Here is a 23,402-nt window from a genome sequence, read left to right on the forward strand (position 1 = left end):
TCCACAATATCACAGTGAGTGCAGTCTAGCTAGACGAGTGAAACTCAAACTGTGTGCCATCACACACTGGTGTGACTTGGGAGCTGGCAATGGCGTAGGTTTGTGTTGTTTATTGGGGGGTCAGCGTCACTGAATCCCCGGATTTTCACTCTTATCCAGGGGGGTTACATTGACCTGTCTGTAATATTGGGGGGGGAGGGGTCATAATAAATAAACATAATTCTACACCCCTGGGAGATGGCAAGGTGTGCCTTGGCTTGTTTATGTTTATTTACATGGCTATAATCATATGTAAAGGTGTGTCTTAGCAAAACTTCTCATAAATGGTGCGCCTTGTGACAAAAACATTTGAGAACCACTGAGCTAGACTAGCTTGCTAGCTAAAGAGCCCTCTTCTTCACCAACCTGAGCTTGTAACATTAGATGAGGCAGTGGCATTCTCACATCCTGACTCCTCTGCTGCTACAGGAGATAAATGCTTCCTGGTCCTCCACTTCCTCTAGCCTTGACTGCACCTCCTTGCCTTCATGATCCTTCTTCTTTTTGAGAAAGCTTCTTAGCCACCCTCCAACTCATCTTGCCTTAATGAATTAGCTACCACCAGATGCCAACAATGACATGCCATGTAACTGTTGCATACTCTTTTTTCTCCGCTCACACAGAATGCATTTGGCCAAATAGTGTAGTAGATCTGCTGCTTGAATTACACAGGGGACCCAAAACATACTTGCGTATTTGATCAATGATATCATATCATTAGAGAGCTTTAATGCATGATCGGAATGACCAGGGGCGACTAGTCATTAGGGGTAGGTGTGGCACAGCCCCACCTGTTGTCAACAGAAAGAACTGCAACAAAATTATGTTTTTTAAATTTATTTTATTTCCTATCATTTATTATCTATGAATATAGCAACTTCCTAAAGTGCATATTATTTGTGTTAGGATTTTATTTCATGTTCATTGGTCCGTGCCATGCTGCTTCACACTGCGTTCGCAGTAGTCGGCCATAGGCTAAGCGTGAATGTGGGGCTAGCTCCTCTCAAACAATGCAATGTACATTGTACGCGTAAAAATATTAACACGCATGCTTAGATTGTTAGTGTGATCAATGTAGATCACACTAATTTGATGCCAAGTGGGTAGCCCCACTATAGCGTCATTTCGTATTTCAGACCTCATTGGCTGTCTGTCTGGTGCCAACATTAGTTGGCAATAAAATTGAGGAGGGTAGATTGTCTTAGCTAGCTTGTTAGCTTCACAAATGCCAGATAACTTGAGAAAATGAATAAAGTGGATTTCATACCCAAGCACCGGTTTGAACCCCTTAATTTGGAGGAAAAACTTGAAGTAAAGTGACTTGGTGCCCATCAGCCACGGGATATAGTCATCACTCAAACCGATGGTAAAAGTAACTGTGGGTTTAACATGGAGTAGTTTTTGAAGAAAAAGACGGTTAGCATACAAAAGAAGGCACTTTTCTGTTTTTCATGTCTGCTATTTGGTGGAGATGGTACTTGGACGAGGACGGGTTAAAAGATTTGAAACCTCTTTCTGAGAGGATTGCAAAACATGACAGCAGCGGGAGTCATCTGGACAATGCTGTGAAATTGGGCTTGCTAGGAAGGGTAAATGTGGCAGCCCAAGTTGACAGTGCATACAGGCACTCCATTGAGCAGCATAACAAACAGGTGGAGGAAAACAGGTATGTTCTCAGTCGGATCATAACATGTATTAAACTGTGGAAAATGTGAAACCACACTGCAGGGGCACAACAAGTTGGTGGACTCCCTAAATCCTGGAATATTACAGGGAGGAGATAGCCAAGCAAGTGGACGAGACATCATTTGTTGCCATACAGGCAGATGAGACAACTGATGTCTCCTGTAAATCACAAATGGTGGTTGTGTTGTGATACATGTTGCCTGACAATACAGTGACAGAGAGGTTTTTGGAGTTTGTGGAAGTAAAACATAAAACTGGACTTGGCCTCTCTAATAGCATCAAGTGTGTGCTGGAACCACTGACGCTGGGAGAAAAGCAGATCACTCAGACTTACGATGGTGCGGCTGTAATGAGTAGAAACGTCTGAGGGGTACAGACGCTAATGAAAGAGACATACCCACATGCCCAGTTTGTTCATTGCTATGCTCACCAGCTGAACCTGACCTTGCAGCAACTTTTTTCAGCAACGATGAGCATCCTGAAGTTGTTTTTTGCAGATTTAACTTATTTTGCCACATTTTACTCTGGCGCTCCAAAACGTGTTGTGGCACTTGCTGAGGCAACAAAGAGACGCATTCCAAGGCACCTGCTGTACGATGGAACTTTAAAAGTAGAACTGTCAATGCAGTTTGGGAAAACAGCGCTGCACTGCTCCTGTGTATGGAGGACATATGCATACAACCAGGATGGGATGAGGCCACCATATGTGAGGCATATGGCCTGTCAAAAAAACTCCGGAACCGAGCCTTTCTGCAGCTGCTGTGATTTTCTTTCTTCCTTATGCCAGAAGTTGATGTTTTACACAACACTCTGCAAAAACAGAGCATTGATTCATCTGGGATTAGCAGTGCGCTCACCCGTTTCAAGGAGAATGTCCTGAATATGCAGAAGCAAACTGATGAATGGGCTGCCACTGTTCACGATGGAACAGACGAGCCACCAAGACAGCGCCGGTGATGAAGGAGGCATGCGACGCAGTCATCTCCCAGGTGGAGCAGAGGTTTTCACATTTACCACCTGATCGCTGCCAAGCTGGTTGACAGCTCGCTCTTCCCACAATTTGTCCTGTCATTCCCTACATCTGAGCTTGACTGTGGGGTGAAACTATGGCCTCTAGGAAATTAGGAAAAGTTTAAGTCTGAGCTGGCCACTCTGTACCGCCACACTGAGCTTCACACTGGTAAGAAGGCCCTGTCTCTATTAAGATCGATCCATGAGAACAACCTAGAGGAGGCTTTTGCTGAGACTCTGCTGAAAATTATCATAACAACACCCATGACAACATCCGAGTCAGAGAGGAACTTTTCCACCTTGAAGAGGGTAAAAACCTTCACTCGCAATACCATAGGACAGCCACGACTCAACACATTGGCCATGTTGTCCATCGAAAGCCAGCTGATTCAGCAGCTATTTGAGTTAATTCCCAAAGTCATCGAAAAGTTTGCCCATAGGAAGAACTGCTGTGCCACCTTTCTCTTCAAGTGAGCCCTCAGCCTTGGTGAGTGAAAGCATTTTATCATCCTCTCTTTGTGTTGCTGGTCCGTGTATTGGTCATATTTTTGTGCTGGATCAATTGATATAGATGGTGACGAGTGTCAGTGTGTCCATGCCTATCTATTAAGGTTGTTGTCATAGAATGGATCTGTATCCCTAAAAAGTTATGTGTAGGCACATTGGTTCTGAGCTTGGTTGCATTCCTAATTTAGGTTTGTAAATGTGACAGTGGTAATTTTACATGTGTGAGAGAGAAGGAGAGCAATTACACAAGAAGGTCTCTCTCTCTCTCCAGTATATGTACTACAACACCTGGTAGAAGCAAGCCGCTCTGTCTTTAAAAGTGTTTTGTGGAGCCACGCTGTTTGTTGATGTGTTAAATAAAATCAGTAGCAAGAGAGAGTTTTATATCTTTATTGGTATGTATCCTATATTTTGAAATGGTTTGTGCCCCACCAATTTTTTACATATAAAAACGCCACTGGGAATGACGGATTAATAGATCTGGGGCTATTCATAAAACATTCGGGGCTACAGCCCCACACGCTGCTCAGACTGACCTATACACGTTTTTTAATATATTAAAAGTGACAGCAGCACATGAAAAAAGATAAAGTGCAAAATAGTTCTAGATGTGACAGTGAATTTGACACTTCCATGAATAGCTAGCTAGGCCAGTTAGCTTTTCTAGATGTTCTCATGGGACTGGAGAGCCAGTGGGTAAAATATTTTGATTGGCAGGCAGCGACATAACTACGCCCCAAAAGCAAATAGGCCTTCTGTACCCATTTGTAAGAATATGTGAAAGCACTACGCGTGCGATATAGTCAAATGTGTTTGCATTTGCTTGAACTAGGGAGATAGTGCTTTTGCCCCAACCTTTTTGAGCAACAGCGGCAGCGAACGTTAGAGGGAGTGGTGGAGATTGGTTTAGCCAATACACGACCTCTGCACATATTTCTTTTAATTAAATTTACAAAATTTAAATGGAATTTTCTGGAGAACATAAAATAACATTTCTGTTGACAAATGAATAATCACTATAGGAAAAAACATTTGTAATACCATATCACACTTTTTTTTTTCTTCCAAATATCCCTACCCCAACTGCACGTGACTGAGGGCTCCCCCACCTCCAACATCTAATTTCAACCACTGGTCAGCTGAAAAAGCCTTCTTACAATTAAAAATGTATGAGTTTTCAAAGCAACATAATGCAACTAATAATGTTCCAAAGAGGACCAATAATCAGGGCCAGATTTGTAGGTGCATCGGTCACAAGGTTTCAGTTGGGAAGTCATTTGTATCCAAGGTCAGCACATAAAGACAGAAAACTTGATGTAAAGATACTTTCCTCATAATGTTCAAACATTCCTGGAAGAAAATGCCCTCACGCACACTGCTAAACAAATTCAAGAGTCGTTTTATGAACACCAGGATGATGTCAAACACTTTCCATGGCCTCCCCGATCATCAGTTCTGAACACCATTGAAACTTTATGGGACATTTTGTAGTACAGAATGCACCTCCTTCATCTCTCAAAGAATTAAAGGCTTTTTTTCTTGATAAATGGTACAAAATCCTACTACACAGTTCAGGACTTGGGTTTGGAGCTGTTCAGAAGGCAAAGGTTGACCTACTCCTTATTACGTCCTTGATATTAATATATTGTTTGAGCTTTCTGTTCTTTTGTATATTTCATTGTATCTCACTTACATAAGTATTCAGACCCTTTATTCAGTACATTGTTGAAACGCTTTCGGTAGCGATCACAGATTTGAGTCTTATTGGGTATGCCTCTTGTAGCTTTGCACACCTGGATTTGTGTCCTGATCCTCTCAAGCTCTTTCAGATTGAATCAGGAGTGTCCAGGCTTTGGCTGGTCCACTCAAAGACATTCACAGAATCTCAAAGCCACTCCAGCATTGTGTGGAAAGATAAGTCTTCATTCCAATTCAACATCCTGTGTGAAGTCTTCAAGTACTTCTCTGCATATTGCTCCATCCCTACTTCCGTCAACCATAGTCCCAGCTAGACTGACCAGTCTCCCAGTCCCTGCTGTTGAGAAACATTCCCAAAACATGATGCTCCCACCACATGCTTAACCTCCTTGACCAAGGCCCTTTACAACTTTTAATCCATTAAAAAGTTGTATAACCTTTGCATCAACGCCACAACCCCGATTCTATCTCAGAGGTGACTTCCTTTGAATTCATGGCTTAGTTTTGTTCTGAAATACGCTGTGAATTCTTATGACAGGTGTGTGCTTATCATGTCCAGTCAATTGAAATGGCCTCCAGTGGACTCAATTTATGTCACACGATGACCCCATTAAAAGTAAAATGTTTTCTTAAAATGACAATGTTCTAAAACTTATCATCCTCACCTTGTCTCATACATCTCACCACCGGGTGATTCATGTGTCCAGCAGGTTATTTGGGGCGGGGGAGATTCTGTTTCTGTTTTAATAGGGTAGATGTAGTTGTCGCTCTTATTTGGTCTTCTAAACCAGTGATTAGTTGGCCAGGTGGTACTTTTTAACTGAATTGTGATATCAGATGGATGATCTATTTGGAGTGCACCTTTAGCTACGTCAAAATAGTTTTTTAAATGACAAGCATTTTTCATCAGACAGCCTTTTCAAGTAATGCTCTGCATCACATTGTGAAGAAAATGATCGTGCCTGACCATCTGACAATACAGGTCAGCGTAACAGTGAATAGCACAGCTGGGTGGACGCCCAGTTAATAGCATATGGCAACCTCTTGACTACATTTGCCATGTTCTTAACAATTCTAGTAAGAAGATTTTGAAAGTTCTTTTGGAGCAGTCATAGAACTTCAGGGATAACAAAATAACAGTGAAAACAAGCAATAAAGCGATTCTGCCTCTATCCTGAGGCGGACCTCCAGCAGTCGGTATGCTCTGGGCCCTTTCCAAACGAGGAAGCAATTGAAGAAGCAAGTGTAATTCAGGCTCTCTATGCGGAAACAATACAAGAAGGCTGTGGGGCGTGATTCGTTTTCTAATGGTATGAATACATATTATGTCTATAGTGGCACTCCAGATCCACAGCTTCAATTTGCATCTTTTCAACTTAGATAACTTTTTCTTCATTTTATCAATTCAAGCAGTCTCCAGTTTGTCAGCATGCTGTTCAATTAATTCTCTAATTATGAGTTAAACATTCACCTGCGATGTTCTAAATATTAGCATTTAGCTGAGTAGTAAGCCTGTCAGGTACCGTGGCCATGCAGTGGATGCCAGCTTCAACTGGAAGTTACTGGATTGTGCAACGGAGCCGCTGACATGAGAGAACTTGGGTAGGTTGAACACCTGGCAGACTGTCCCAATCTGGATCGATGCTCACTTTTTGGATGTAGCCACCCTATTTTGTCCCTTTATAATGGAATCAAATGTGTCACCCATCCTAGGAGAGGATGCAATATTGACCACATACTGTTAAAAAGAGAAGAGGCCTGGATCTTTTAAGATACTCGCTCAGGTGTCTGTAAATTTGATTTGAAATCATTTCTGTGATTGTTTTTGCTACTCTTTTCTACTTTATGCAATATTGTGTGTAAAGGTCACATTCATGACAGTATGTTACCCATTCATGTCCACTTGTAATGTTTTTACTGTTTATTAATAAATACCAACACACCTTAAAGCACCTTAAAGCACCTTAAAGCACTTTAACCTCTCAGTCATTATTTACATTTTCATTGAATTTCATAATCCAATATCCTGGAGTACAGAGCCAAACCAACAAAACTTCTATCACTGACCAAATACCAGTCGACTTTACAGTAGTTGCACTGATATTAACCTGATCTAGCACATATACCAGAATAATGTAAGATCACAAGGGAACACATGTAATTTTGTGACAATATTGTGTCAACAGAAATCCAGTGAAGCTAACCATATAGAGAATTATCTGCTCTCAGGCATAAAAAGCCCAAGCTAGATAATGTTCTATCAATCAATGGCACATGCAATAAATGCCCAGCAGAGGGCACAATGCAGCTGCAGAAAATATTTTTCTTTCTGAAGTGGAATCGTCTCACATTCAGCTAGAGCAGGGGTTTCAAACTGATTCCATTGAGTGTCTAGAGTCTGCTTGTATTTGTTTTTCCTTCTAATTGGTGTACAATTCAGACCTAGGGAGTTAGTGACCTTCATTTCCTACCAGGTACAAAGTAAGAGCAAAAACCTGCAGACACAAGGCCTTTCATGGAAATAGTTTAACATCTGTGACCTAGAGTATAACTCAACATGTTAGGGGAGGATGGGGATAGATAGGCCTAATGTAGGTCAATTCAGGGGTGCACATTTCGAGTTTATCCTTACATTTTAACTAAGCTGATTTATAGGCATATGCCTTCTTAGACTGACCAGTCAAATATATTGGCCAAAGATGTGCCATGCACTTAAAACAGAAAAGGTTCCTGAAGAACCCTATATAAAGGGTTCCCTTTTGTAGAACCCCTAAAGAATACTCAAGCTTTTTTTGTGTGTTGTCAAAGGAAAACTGTTGTTATTGCTGTACTCAGGCTGTAATTAAAAAAATCCTGTGTTGTGTTATGTTTTCATTCCATGAAAATAACTCCAATATATATTTTTTAAATATATATTTTCTCTGCCTCCTTTGGTCTTTAATGTGCTTAGTCTGAGCGCGTGGGCTTTAAGAATTTCTTTGTGGTATTTACAAATGCAGGCTTGATTGGCTGACAGATGGTGTAGAGCACTCCTTTGTACCCAGATAAACAGTTATTGGCCTATTTGTTTTATCAGTCCTTACTTCACAAAGGGCAATATTGTAATTTTCACATTTTCAGTGTTCGTTTGACCTCATCGTGTACAAATATCATTAAAAACAAGAAAACAGGCAAGCCTAGTTCAGCCGGCCCGCAATAGAAAATGTTGCCCTCTCGAGATTCAAACCCGGGTCACACACATGTAAGGCTGTTCCGTTAACAACTACACCACGGAGCTACATATTTGCCAGCTGTCAGTATAGCCTCTTGTCTCTATCCTGAACAAATCCTCTTTTGCCACTGGTCGTTTTAACAGTTATATGGCCATTCGTGAATGAAATTGATATAGTTAAACTGACTAATGTTTCTTACTAAGTTTGCCTCCACCACATGTCTATGTATTGCATTTGCCACTGGCATTTTTAACAGTGTATTAGCCAGTAATAAGCTTTACAGGTATCTACTGACTTGCTGTAAAAATCATAAGAATTGAGCAATTGGTAGTGAGTCTGCCAAAGCTATTTCATTTCATGGCATAAGAATGTATTTTATTCTTTCATGGCAAAACAACATACGTTTTTCTTTCATTTGTGAATTACATTTAAACAATAACTATCAATAAAGGTGACGATAACTAACTTTTTTCAGTGAATGACAATTAATACAATAATAAAAAAAGACAAGAGAATCGTGGAATCTACCAGAAATAATTAATAAATGTTGTTGCTCTCAATAGATTCGAATGTAGGTCTTCCACATGAGGGGCACTGTCTTTAACCACTACGCCATGACATTACACTTTTCAGCAGTCGCTAGACTCCATTGAGGATTGTGTTGACTGACTAATGTTTCTTATTAAGTTTAACTCCACCATAGCGTCTATGAAATGTGGCTTTTGCCACTGGCCGTTTTAACAGCTTATTAGCCAGTACTAGGGGTACTAGTATCTACTAACGTCCTAGGAATAATCAAAAGAATTGAACTTTTCCATGCCAGAAACAGTCGCAATATAACCGTATACGGTTTTAGTTAAGGCTTACTATAACGTAACTACTGTATGTTGTAGCCAGCAAATGTGTTTGTCTATTCTGACCCAAAACGCATGAATGGATGCATACTTCGAAAATCCACCAGAAACAGTTGAAATATAACCATAAGCTGTTTTATTTCAGGCTTACGATAATGTAGTTACTGGAGGTTTTAGCCAGCGAAGTTTTCCTCTATACGGAACAATTCATAATGCACTGAAGTTTAATTGACTTGGTGTCAAACTGTGATGATTACGTGTTCCCTTCATTTCTTTGAGCAGTGTATTTTGGTTCTATCAATCAAAAGTTTAGTCTTTCTCCACTTGTGTCATTTGTATCTAGCTACTTTAGCGAAACTGTTTTGCACAATCTTGCTGGCACTCCCACAAGGGAGCAACTAAGGGAAACGCTAGTGTGGCTCTCCAAATTTCAGTGTAATTTAGGCTACTTTTTCTTAAAACAATGATCCTAGCATTGCCTCGAGTTGATCACTTGTGAATGTACCAGGAGGATTTTTGTGGGTAGGGAGTTTTATGTATTTGTTTTGGGGACTGATCTTCCTTAATGACAGAAATAAATGTCGTTGGTTTACTCAATGGAAAGTGCTGAGCACACATTCCAACTCTGAAACCATTACATTTAACATTTAATTTAAACAGGTTAGGGATTAGGATTTAGGGTGGGGACAAACACTAACCTTGGTTAAATATCGAAGAGCATTCAGCCTCTTTCTCCATTGAGTCAACCAATCACATTCATTTTTGCCTCAGGTGCAAATATGCCTCAAAGTAACTCAAGCATTTCTGGAAGTCATGAGTTTAGCAAATGTATATGAAGGAACGGTGGTTATGAAATCGATAATTGTTGGTATAAAAAATATTTTCATCCAATCTATGGAATTACGAATGGGATATCAAACAATCTGGGAAAAAAACAAAGTGAGAGAAGGGCATGATCAGTGCATAGACAGTATGGCATGAATCCGGTTTGGTTCAGGCCAAGTACTAGAGAAGATCCATACCTCTTATGTAAGGGGACCAGCTAAACTATGCTGGGCAAACTGGACATTAACAAACAACACACACATTAGAAATATGTTCTACAGCACCCACTGCAGGGAATTTCTACACTTTTCAAACACAAAAATGTCCAACACAAAAATGTCTGGTAATTCATGTCTTTCTGGGGTGAAAACGCTTTGTCATTTATCAAGAACATGATTAATTATGACTGGGACCTCCCGATCATGATTGTTCAACTCATCAAATCGGAGCTTGACAGGCCTTGTCCACATGCAGGAAGCATCCATTCCCTGTATAAGGCCCAAATGCAGGTGTATTGCATTGCAGAACACCTCGACAACCCAATCCGAACTCACTGTGCGATCGGTTTCTCAGTTCCCGCTCCAATCCCAGAACCTTCTCTTCCCAGTGCAGTTCCATGTTCGCCGCCCTCCCATTATCCGTCTCCTCCTAGAGACTGCAGGCACACACTTCTGTTGTTTCCTAGTGAAATAGAACTGACAATGACATTTAGATGTGGATTAATAAGACTCTGGGCGCTTTTGTATGCACTACAACGGTGCTCAAGTTGAATAAGTATGCAATGAAATCGTTGCTATTAAATATGCAGCTTTTTGCCTGCATATCCCCAGAGTGGCGTTTCCTGGCATATTCACTGCTCGCTCTGTGCCAGATCACCCTACTTCTTATCTGGTAGGCGTAAGGTAAGTCTTCTCCCTTCACTGTCTCCTGAAAGGCGTTTATGTGTGTTTCCATTTAATGCACTGGATTTTATTCTGATAGTGTGTTGCAAGTTTCTTGACACTTCCCATTTGTGCAGATATATGTAAATTATTATGTGGTGGAATATATTTTTTTAAGTGTTATACCCGTACTCTAGGGATGCTGTCTTGTACGCTTCCTTATTTGCTTCTTTCTTTCAGACACATGGCTGTCTAATCACAGAATAGGGCAAGGTGAGGTATGCAATGCAAACTAACAGAAGTCAACTTGAAATATGCAAAAGAGGCTTGGTGGTGTACACTAGTTGCCTGCCTCCATGTATTCCAATCATACAGTATACGATGGGGCTCAAGCCAGTGGAGGTAGAAATTAAATGAATGGATCACTGAGTCAAGAGGGTCACTCATACACTCTAAAAAGAAAAGGTACTATCCTTCACTTTGAACCTTTTGGAGTACCCCGTAAGTAAAACAAGGAAAAATGTCATGGGGTCTTGTAAAGAACTAATTACACTTGTTACTCAAAGAAACACATGGACAACCTACTTGCTCGAAAATCTACCCAAAAAGTTTTTTAAATGGTTCCAGGAACCATTGAACATTGTTATTTGAAGATCCCTTTCAAATGGAAACAGACCTTCTCTGTTCTGTCTGGACAGTCCTGTTTCAGTGAATGTCAATGAATACAATAATAATCCTTATGACTTGTCTTGACATGTGACGCTAAGCAGGATTGTCAAATAATAAATTTTGCCCGCATGCCTCCTTTTCCACCACAGCAGTACTGTCATTCATACTGGGATTTGGCTTTAGATTTCAAAAATTGATCTTGGGGATTTCATTGACACTTGGACTGCAGTTGCTCTTCACTGAACCTGATTGGGGTTGCACTTGGCTGAGCTGGTTAATTCTTGTTTCCCATTTGCATTAAAAACACATTTACTTCTGCTGCTTCTCTTTTGTTAAGGATTTGAAGAACATGCAGAAAAACAGAAAGTACACAGGAATGTCTAAAAGACAATTTTGCTTTCTGTACCGGCCCCAGGAAGTCAATGTTCCCTTAGTGTTGTGTAACCTGCCCTTAATTTCTCAGGACATAGGAAATAATTCTGGCTCCTCTGCCTTTTCTAATCCTCAAAATGGCACATTCGCTCAAAGAAAAATCAGAGTGCATTAGCCATAATGTTGATGGCCTCACAAGCAAACTTTTTGGTTAGCAGTTAGGGAAAGCCAGGGGGGTTTGTGGCCATTTTCACAGGAAAATGTCTCACTAAGGATTGAATGCTTTACTTGAGTTTTTCCCAAACCTCTCCTTGGGAATCCCAAGTTTTATATGTTTGTTTTAACCATGAAATGCCATATCTGATTCACATAACCAATGGCTTAGTGATTAGTTGAGTGATTAAAGCTAGTTTAGTGTTGAAAAACATCACATATTTGGAGGGCCATAGACAAGGTTTGGGATACCCAGCTTTATGTAATGTTGTGTTACGCCGTATAACACACGCTGTCCACTCACAAGAATGGTGACTTGACAAATCAGAGGTGATCAATAGCAAAATAACTTAATGCAGTGGTCCCCACACTATTGAACCACTGGAGCAGCACAAGTCTTGCAATACCTTTTCCACTGGTATTATCTGTGTTTAATAATATACACTCACCTAAAGGATTATTAGGAACACCATACTAATAATGTGTTTGACCCCCTTTCGCCTTCAGAACTGCCTTAATTCTACGTGGCATTGAATCAACAAGGTGCTGAAAGCATTCTTTAGAAATGTTGGCCCATATTGATAGGATAGCATCTTGGATGGAGATTTGTGGGATGCACATCCAGGGCACGAATCTCCCGTTCCACCAAATCCCAAAGATGCTCTATTGTGTTGATATCTGGTGGGGGCCATTTCAGTACAGTGAACTCATTGTCATGTTCAAGAAACCAATTTGAAATTATTCAAGCTTTGTGACATGGTGCATTATCCTGCTGGAAGTAGCCATCAGAGGATTGGTACATGGTGGTCATAAAGGGATGGACATGGTCAGAAACAATGCTCAGGTAGGCTGTGGCATTTAAACGATGCCCAATTGGCACTAAGGGGCCTAAAACATCCCCCACACCATTACACCACCACCACCAGCCTGCACAGTGGTAACAAGGCATGATGGATCCATGTTCTCATTCTGTTCACGCCAAATTCTGACTCTACCATCTGAATGTCTCAACAGACATCGAGACTCATCAGACCAGACAGAATTCTTCCAGTCTTCAACTGTCCAATTTTGGTGAGCTTGTGCAAATTGTAGCCTCTTTTTCCTATTTGTAGTGGAGATGAGTGGTCCCCGGTGGGGTCTTCTGCTGTTGTAGCCCATCCGCATCAAGGGTGTGCGTGTTGTGGCTTCACAAATGCTTTGCTGCATACCTCGGTTGTAACAAGTGCATCGCATCATGCATCATCTTCCGCTTATCCGGGGCCGGGTCGCGGGGGCAGCAGTCTAAGCAGGGATGCCCAGACTTCCCTCTCCCCAGACACTTCCTCCAGCTCTTCCGGGGGGACACCGAGGCGTTCCCAGGCCAGCCGGGAGACATAGTCCCTCCAGCGTGTCCTAGGTCTTCCCCGGGGTCTCTTCCCGGTGGGACGGGACCGGAACACCTTCCCAGGAAGGCGTTCCGGAGGCATCCGAAACAGATGCCCAAGCCACCTCAGCTGACCCCTCTCGATGTGGAGGAGCAGCGGCTCTACTCTGAGCTCCTCCCGGGTGACCGAGCTTCTCACCCTATCTCTGTAACAAGTGGTTATTTCAAATTTGCTCTTCTATCAGCTTGAATCAGTCGGCCCATTCTCCTCTGACCTCTAGCATCAAACAAGGCATTTTCGCCCACAGGACTGCCGCATACTGGATGTTTTTCCCTTTTCACACCATTCTTTGTAAACCCTAGAAATGGTTGTGCATGAAAATCCCAGTAACTGAGCAGATTGTGAAATACCGGCCCGTCTGGCACCAACAACCATGCCACGCTCAAAATTGCTTAAATCACCTTTCTTTCCCATTCTGGCATTCAGTTTGGAGTTTTAATGTCAGTATAGAAAGGATTTCAGCATTAAATCAGTCAGATTTCCATATGACTAAGAGGGAAAAACAAAAAGGTATGGATAAAAGTAGGTCCATACATAATATACAGCATGGATCAAAAGTCTTCTCTAGTGCAGTTAATTTTAGTCTACCTGTGAAGTGCAATCGGGAAAGCGTGGGAGCTGTCCAGTGCTGAAGAGAGGGCAGTAGCCTACAAAAGGTTGTCATCTTAGTCTACATTCTGGCATTGTAGAGAATAGTAACATGACGGGGCCTTTCAACACTGGATAATAACGCAATCCCTGTATTTTTTGTAAGATGTGATACCAGAATTACGTGGGCTGCATTATGATTACTTATTCGGGATCAGTAATTCAGAGCGTCGTCATTTTTGTCTAATTCTGCCTAGTTTTGAAAATATACAAGCTATTTCCCTTTTATGTACAATACAATCAATAAGCAAAAGTATAATACTCATCCAAATGTCTAAATCTAAGTCAATGTAAGACTGTATACTATCCTAATGCATGAATAAATTGTAAACATCAGATAGACCACCTTCTCAAAAAGATTGTTTGCTTAAAGGATTAGACCACATTTTCGAAAATGGTCGAATGTTTAAAAAACATTAAATGACAACATAATAACAAAGCAATCCTTATTCTGTAACTCACGCAAAACAAGCTGTGAGAAAACCGCGATGTTCACTTGGTTAGTTGGAATCAAAGCAGGTTCCTGAACAGCCGTGCCTTTGGAAGACTATCCAAGCACACTCTCACAAATCATGACGAATGGCTTTAAGGAGGGACTTGATGCTGTTTGCATAAAAAAATCAAAAAAACATTACAGCGTTATAATAAGCTGGTCATAGTCGGGTTTTAAAACGAAAGCAGCTTCCTTCGGGGCGTTATCAAAGTGCCACGATCACAGCACACAAATCGGTTCAAAACAAAAGTGATGGAGTAGAATTCTGTGTCATCACATGCAACAGTGATAGCTTTTGATAACAATGATTTGTCCCACTTCTCAATAAAACTGCACATTCACACATATTTTATAGTAAATACAGTGTTTGCTTCCTTGGCAAAGTACCATGCTACCCCGTTGATAAGTTCACAACAAGATTGAGCGGCGCCTATTCTCTTAGGTTTATGAAGTCCTCCCTCACCGATTTTACCCGCTAACGTGACGGGCCATTACCCGATTCAAACCGGGCTGGCTTAATAGAACACCCCCAGTCAGATCGAGGGACACGGGACTTAGCGGGAACTGCAGTCCGCTACACTTCACTTTTCCGAGGATTTCGATTGTAGACAATATCTGAGCGACAACAGCCTACACTATTTTACTACTACACAGAGAGGCGACCGTCAAAAAAACACTATGAAGAATCCTATGTTCTGGGTTTTGCTGACCGGTGTGGGCATTCTTCTGATTCAACAAGGTAGGCTATTTTCATATTGCTGGTAGAAATGTCAGGCGTCAAATAATGTAAGGATATAGCAATTGCGTTATTTTACACTGGTACGCGAGTGCGCAATTATTCTAGAAATGCGCACGCTTTCTACAGTAGACTAGCTTCATTTTACGTGGTTCCGACATTTGACATCACCTGCCAACAAAGTGTCAGCTTAAATCAAGCGATGCGTGTGTTATTCGTCTGTCAAGATGTTGGTGGCCGTATAGTTGTTTGGGTGTTTTGCCTCTGAAAAAGCCTACTTGTTCAAAATGCTTGTTAAGCGTCCCTCGTTAAGGAGTGCTTTTATTTATATCCCAGTAGCCTAATTCGAACTTTCATATTTGTATTTTTCAAAAATATAGCCTACTTATTTTTTTCACAAGTATGTATTGTCGACGTTATTCCTTCTCTAATGGATCAATTCGTATGTCTCTTGATGCACCTTGTGGCTCTTGCTGGCAGAGCGCCTTCTTGATGCATTGTACAGTACGTCACTCCGGACGGGAGCTCTTTGCGTTAAGTTGATCAAGTATGGTTAATCCTCATGACAGTGTGTTCAGGTCATCGAAGTTAAGCCGCGTTAACCCTAAGAGGAAACTCCAGTGATTTAACATTTTATTGTACTGTTATAGTTTACTGTCTTTGTGGTTGGTGGTAGTTAGCTACTGTAGCTGGCTACCTAAATCCGCAGTTCTTAGAATTGACGTGTTTTAAGTTATCAACTGATTGTTGGCAGCCTAATCCAATGCTGTGCTAGCAAATCCTGCTAACAGTCATTCCTCAAATCGAGAATCGAGACACTGAGGTATTAGTATGTAAACGAACCATTATCTACATTTTGCAGTAGATTCGTAAATGCACATTTAGGTGTTTGATGTTTTTAGTAGTTAATTACTTTTTCCACCATGTAGCGGTGTAAACTACAGCTACTTCTGTTTTGCAAAAAGAAAACGTGGGTGAAGGGCTAAGCAATACCGTTTCACGTCTTACATCGTAACATGAGTGTTGATTGCCACGGTCTTTTTAATGGGATTAAATATTCTCATTCAAAATTTGTAATGTATTAACATTAGGTAATTACAGATACATAAACAATTATTCTAGTTTTTGTGTATTGATCAGTAATACCTAATTATTTTATTTTATCAACATAGTATTTCAGACCCGAGAAGTTAGAGACATTGCAAAAGTTAGAAAAGTCTAATTTGATTTACAGCTCCTGCAGCCTACTTTAATTTGCTCAGTCGTGCCTGCTCCAGTTGAGGGCTGGCAAGATGGTTAAAACTTTTGTTACAGCACCGTTTTATGCATTTTATATCAGATCAAGCACAAGCTTTCTTACTCCGTTGCAGGCCAGTATTTTATTTAGAAACTCACTGTTTGGAGTTGTTAAAGGAGAATTACACTTTTTTCAAATTGATGTTTGATGGGGTCCTAAGACTAATTAGTCTATAAGCCAAGAGACACTGTAACTTTTTGTCCAGTTTCCTTTAAAAAGCCAATACACACTTCTGCTAACATTAGCTACAGTTAGCTGGTAATCAGTGGAAGTAATCAGTACGTGTGAGCATGTTTATTTTGAAGTGGCCATATCTCCTTTAAGTAACATCAAACCAAATATGGAGTTGATTTCCTGTGAGTTTAATGTGTATTTTTAATATGCTTACTAAAACTTTCCAGTTTAAATGATGTAGTGTTTATTTTTTGTTTTTTTATATTTGTAAAATTATTTGTGTTTTTTTATTTTGCCTAGTACAGGCAGTTTAATCCCTATAGCTAGGTTGTCATTGAAAATATGGATTGGTTCTCAACTGACTTTCCTGGCAGATTAATATTAATCAAAAGACTATTATAACTTATTTCAGTATGAAGTAATTGGTAGCTTGATGAACTATGAAGTTCACCAACACTGCCTTGTTGACTATTGATGTGTTATGTATGTGTATATAAGTTTCATGTAGCTGTTGTATGCAGATTTAGATTCACAGAATTATATTCATGCCAACCAATTGTTTAATATAGAAATAAAATAAAGATGACAAAACTGCTCATTTACAAGCCACTGTTACATTTCTCACTTGCCTTACTATGCTCTCTCTAAAACAATGAAGAGAGCCATATAAAATGTGAATTTTAGATGGAATTTATACAATATATTGTCTGAATTCAAAAGCTTGTCACCTGGGTTCTTTATTGACTTTTGGCCACATAAAATGCAGCCATCCTTTAGTCAAATAAGAACTGACAATGTGTTTTAGGCCTTACAATAACATTATAGTACGATGTTATATTCAGACTGCTGTGCAGAATACTAATTAATCAGTAGGTGATCTTTCAACTGAGATATTTAACTTTGATCTCGACTTTATTAAACAAGGACCATTATGAGAAGTGGGGGAATATTGCCTCTGTGCACTCTTTCTCCACTTGGACACAATGAACAAGGGAAACAAGAAGTAGCCAATGTGTTTGTATTCTCACATCATTTGTCATAATGCGTAGTGCTGGCACTGCTCTTCTTTCACTCACTCAGTTGCCTGCTGTGCTCTATACATACACACGCGCGTGTGCGCTTGGACACACGGACGGACACACACACACACACACACACACACACACACACATACACATACTGGACACAGCAACATCCTGCTTCCCTGCCTGATAGTCTACAGCAGCAGGTCACAGTGAACTGACAGTGTTTATGCCATAGCAATTTAGAAACTGCCCAAAAACCTGCTACTCTGACCAATACATTTTCACCCACAGCATCTCTTTTCAAAGTTGCTCAGTTTGCGGGAAACTGTGGACATGGCAACACGGTTGAGAGTTGAGTGCATTAGAATTGCACATTTGGCACGGCTGTGTCGCGTTGTCAAGGGGGCTAAACAGGCTGGTGTTTTCCTCCCGTCTACACCCCCCTCACCCCTGAGCCTCTCTGTGTGGCTCTGAATCAGCTCTGGCCCAAGTGTTGCCTGGATGCGGAACATATTACTGCAGCACTCCAGCCAAGACCCTTACAGTCTATTGTGTCCGCTAGTCCTTCCTTCCACCAACCTGACTCAGCCAAAGGTGAACCATAATACATGGTTAAATATATATATTTTTTTGTTATTTGACTTCCAACTGAGTGTGCTTTGGGGGAACTGAGCTGCCTCAGTGAAAACAATTTAATTACAAATGGGTGGTGTGTCTTTTCCTTATCACAAGGCTATAGCTACTCACTTGAGGCTGTTATATGACTAGCTAAATATGACCAATCTGTAGAGTGATATGTTAATGTAAATATGATAAGGTAGAGGAACATAACCCATTCAAATTAAATCGTGAGGGAAGGTGAAATTATATAACCTCAGAAAGGAATTTAGTGTTTTCAGCTTTCTGTATTAGTGTTCTTTTTATGGAATCCAAGGGTTCCATATTCCTGGAGCCTTCAACTCTTACGTTTTTGGAATATAACTGTTGTGTAATTTACATACTTTGGGCATGCCCAAGTACTTAAAATTCGGGTTTTCTGGTCACAAAATGAATTCCCCTTTGACCTTGATTTTTAGTCCTTGATTTTTAGACTAGTGTTGGATTCCAACTTGATTTATTATACATTGAACACAGCACAGATGAGAACTATACGATCCCTAAGTAAAGCTAAGCCTTCTGAGCTTAGCTTAAAGGGACATAAGGTAGTATGGACAGGGCTTAATCTGTGTGTGCAAAACCATCCCCAAGTCTTCACTCCATACCAACCAGCTTATTCTTGGATGATTCTGTCGCCTTGTCCATTGCCTGAAGTCCCTTCCTACTCTCCCTGACATTTTAAACCTTTGCCGAAGCAGTGAAATAGAATAGAAGTATGTATAGGTTTCTATGCTTTTTGATCTGGTTGCAAAGGATTTCTGTTCTTGTTGTGTTCATCACTGTGAACCTTTCGCTAGGCTAGATAGCGGGCTAAGTAGCTAATGTTACCTGGCTAGTTTGTAATCTGAGATGACTGCTTAAAATATTTGGGTAACTGGTTAAATGGCATTATCAATGGCATTTCCACAATTTTCAAAAATGGCCTCAGTTCTCTATTGCAACTGTTAATCTGCAAGCGAGCTAACTAAGTGTTGAAAGTCTTTGGCATGAAGCGCTAACATAAAATTATTAGCTAGGCAGTTTGGAGACATTGTTTTATGTGATATATAGACATGTGATGTGTAACCTTGTGTTCGGACTTTAATATTTATACTCCTGCAAATCCATATGTTATGTCTTCCATATGGTTATGTCAAATTCTACCTATCGTTTAAGACATTTTCCACCTGTGCTTCCCAGCACAATGTATTATTGAGCAAATTAAGTATATTATGTGAAGATGAGGACTGTAGATAATTGACTGTGGGTTACTACCCAAATGTGAAATTGCCACTTTGCCCATTTTGTCAGAATAACAAGTAGACGTTTTTAATTTCCTGAAGGTATTGAAAGGTCATTGGTTATAATATTGGCTAATTCATCAGTGGTTTGTGGAACAATATATTTTGGTGGCATTACAGTATATATTCATACATTTATGTAACTTGTTGGTTCTTCTTGCCTTTTGCCTTTGATTTGAATCTAATAAGTCTGAGGGTCTATTGAAAACATCATTAGGTATTCTTAAGAGGTGGTTTCTAAACCCTGTTTATGTGATGAGTAAACTTGTCAGAGAGCTGATGTGTGTTAGCTCCCAGATCAAATGCCTAGTTTTAGGTCAGTGGACTAACACAGTCTTTTTGAATGCAGAAGACTCCCTGGTTGGTCACATATGAAATTGGATTATTAAAGAAAAACATTTATAATGCCAAAGGGCTACCCTGTGGCAAGACATTGACAATGGTATTGACTGCCATAACCAAGAGATAACTGTTTTTGTCAACATCATAACAATGCTTTAAATGAGATGTCGATAGTACATAGATTTGAAATATGATACAAAAACATTCCACATATTGTTTTCTTCCAAACCAAAGGTTAATATAAATTAATAGATGAATTAACATATTCATAGCCACAAATCCATATTCAGTTATTTTGTGCACAAATTGCTTTCAAAGCCTTTGGATGTGTTTTCTCTTAAATTGCATTGTGCTTTACTTATTTCAGTGGGTTACAGTCAGGCAGTGTGAGTGAAGGTTTGTACATTTCAGAATTGCAAGAACCTTAGATAAATACAGCCTGGATCCTGCTTGCTAGGCTTCCTACATATTTCCAGAAATTGTCCTGCACTTCTGCTTGTGGTGCTTCCTCAATATTTGCATGCTGTTGCACAACAGTCATGTCTACAATTGCTCACATTGCGCACTGAGTGCTTTTTGCTCGTGCGATGGTGAGCCCTTGGCCCTCCTATTTGAACGCAGAGTCTAGAGTATATTTTGGCTAGGGGGCACCAGAAAACTTCTTGCACATGAGAATGTAGTTAGGGAATCTTTTTTCCAAATGTGGAATTTAAAATAATTTCACATAGATGTTAAAAAACAATAACTCAAGGAATATACTGATTTCACACATTCATATAAATAACAATTATAAAAACTAGGAAATAAATACACAATGAAATAAAAAACAATAACTTGTTTATAAACAGGGACAATCATTTGCAGTACAATCATACGATGTTATGGGCCGCTTAGAACGCTCTGTTCTGCACCGTCTTTTCCACGTTCCAGTGTAGTTGTCGTGTGGTAGAGTTTAGTAAAGCAGAAAACTGATGAATAATCCATGTCGGGGTTGACTTCAGAGCAGACCATTCATGGGTTGTCATGTCAAAGGAATAGCGCTGCCCTCGTCCCTTGCTCTAAGCGCTCCACCATACAGCACTGCGAACAGAGACATTGGAGATACTTCTGTATACAGTATAATACATGTTCCATTGGAGGTCTGCCAGAAGCTGACTTACAGGGTGGCATAGAAACCTCACAGCCCAACGCTCAGCCAGATTTGTGACTTCTGTCAAAAAGAAACTATCTCAAGGTTAAAGATTTACATTGGGAGGGAAATGTCAATTCACTTTCAAGATATCCGTTGTTTCCGATCCTTATTATCGTTTCATGAAAAAATTCCTCTCCAGAATCTCTTTCCGATTTGTCATGCCACCACAATTTTATCTTCCTAGATTTGTCATCAATTCAGACTGAATGCTGTTGTTATTCCAGACAAGATACATTTCAGTGGTAGATGAGGGCTGCATTGCAGAGATGTATTTTAACCTCCTAAGACCTGAGCTTTGATAATGTATGCATTTTTAATTTCTCTTAGCTATTTGGGATTAGTAGGACCTGATAAGTATAATATCTAAGCATGGCGCAGACAACTGTCCTCTAATAAGGACAATAGGTTTAAGTTAAGCAGAATGAAGTACATGGTGCAGGAAGCTTAAAACAGTGTCCTCAAATGCAGACACAGGGTCTCAGGAGGTTAAAATGTGTTTAATGTATGTGCAAGCTACTAGTCTGTATTTCTTATATACAGAATATTAATTAACCTGTAGGTTTGTGAGGCGAAACACTTGTTAACAACGCCTTGATCCATCCAGGGAGGTGTGGTGAGGTCAGTGGCTGGCTGAGCACAAAGCTAGGTTTACTCACAAGAAGTTATAAAATATAATATAAATTTTCATATAGCTAGCTAGCTAGCTATATGAATGTTCGTTTACATACTAGGGTGCCAGCATTTAGCCTTATATATACTTTGTGAAGCCGCATGCATGTGCAAACTATGAAATTAGTTTGTTGAAAATGAATTAAGCTTGCTTCATATGGAAAGGAGTCAGGAGTGCAGCTCATGCAAATTTTTTTAATGCATTTAAATGAATGGGAATGTAGGCACAGATTGATGATGCATACCCTGGGGCCTTATGAGGTTTTGATGCAGTTTTAGCAAACTTTAGATTTGTTTTGCATTACAACCATCAGCAGCACTGACATAAAAAATATAGATAACAAAATATTATTGAAAAAGTACAGTATATAATTACATTTTTAATCAAAACAACCATTTTGATGAGTTTTCCATCGCACACCACTGATCCACTCTCTCTGCACGTTTGGAGTCATAATTCAATCCCTCTCCACAGGCTACCGATGCATGACGTGTGTCTTGACTGGCTAGCTGCATATTTTCCTCCCTCTGCTAAAATTGCATTGGGTTCTTGATGCCCCTCACCCATGTTACAATACCACCACCATACATCCACTTCTTTTGATCTGATCTGCAGGATATGTGTTCGAATTGTTTAAAATCACTTCCTCTTCCTATCCCCTGTCTTTCGTATGCACTGATCTAAAAACAGAACATGGGTCAAAGCAGTAATGGATGCCCTTATCGAACTGTCCAGATTTTGGCTTTGTCTGAAAGAAAAGAGAGGAAGTAGGAATCCAGTTTCTGGAGTTTCCCTCGTCTGCTTGGTCCTCATCTGCATTCATAGTTGGGCGTGTTGTCACTCAATACTTTGGTCTGTCAACCAAACAACCCTAACAGTTGGAAAAGTGCCTTCTTCATTTTCATCTAGGGTATGGGCAGTGGCTGTTGTTGTGGACCAGATGGCGGAACTAGTCGTATGCTAGCACATGGTCAGTGCCGTTAATCCCTATGTCTGTGATTACTTGCCGGCCTGCCCAGTGTGTTTGAGGCTGGGTGCAGGGAATTGGATAGCGACGACATTTCAATTAGTGCTATCACTGATTGTGCTGGAAACCTCTTGGCAAACGCTTCGGCAATGCCAATCTTTGAGAGTGTTATTAGGAGGCTTTTGATGCACTGGAGAATGAGAGTGTCGTTAACAAGGGCATAGATTGCCATTTCCTTTAGCCAAGTTGTTTTTGCAAAGTTGTAAAATGAAATTACATTGCAATGCAAAGTTTGGAGTATGTCATACATGTTGTCATACAACATACATGGAGTATGTTTGGGTGAACATCATTGCCTCAATGGCCATTTTATTTAAACATTGATATTCCACCTAATTTGTCATGTCCAACCAAATCTAACACTGAAAGAGCAATATTTGGAAATATATTGTATGCCCAGATATGTTAGTCTTGTTAATTTATTGATTGATCATGACTCAACATATTATTTTGCAACCGTGAGACTTAGT

The 23,402-nt window shown here is 40.2% G+C and overlaps 1 protein-coding gene across 1 annotated transcript in view; it reads left to right on the top strand.

The window, feature by feature from the left end:
* Positions 1 to 15,016: 15,016 nt before the first annotated feature.
* Positions 15,017 to 23,402, top strand: part of ntm (neurotrimin) — a 541,786-nt gene continuing 533,400 nt past the window's right edge. Inside the window, exon 1 of the mRNA XM_013134541.4 lies at positions 15,017 to 15,271. Coding sequence (XP_012989995.1) covers positions 15,211 to 15,271 — 61 coding nt within the window. The 5' untranslated portion in view covers positions 15,017 to 15,210. The remainder of the gene's footprint in view (positions 15,272 to 23,402) is intronic.

The sequence above is a fragment of the Esox lucius genome, chromosome 7 (assembly GCF_011004845.1).
Source record: "Esox lucius isolate fEsoLuc1 chromosome 7, fEsoLuc1.pri, whole genome shotgun sequence".
Taxonomy (NCBI): Eukaryota; Metazoa; Chordata; class Actinopteri; order Esociformes; family Esocidae; genus Esox; species Esox lucius.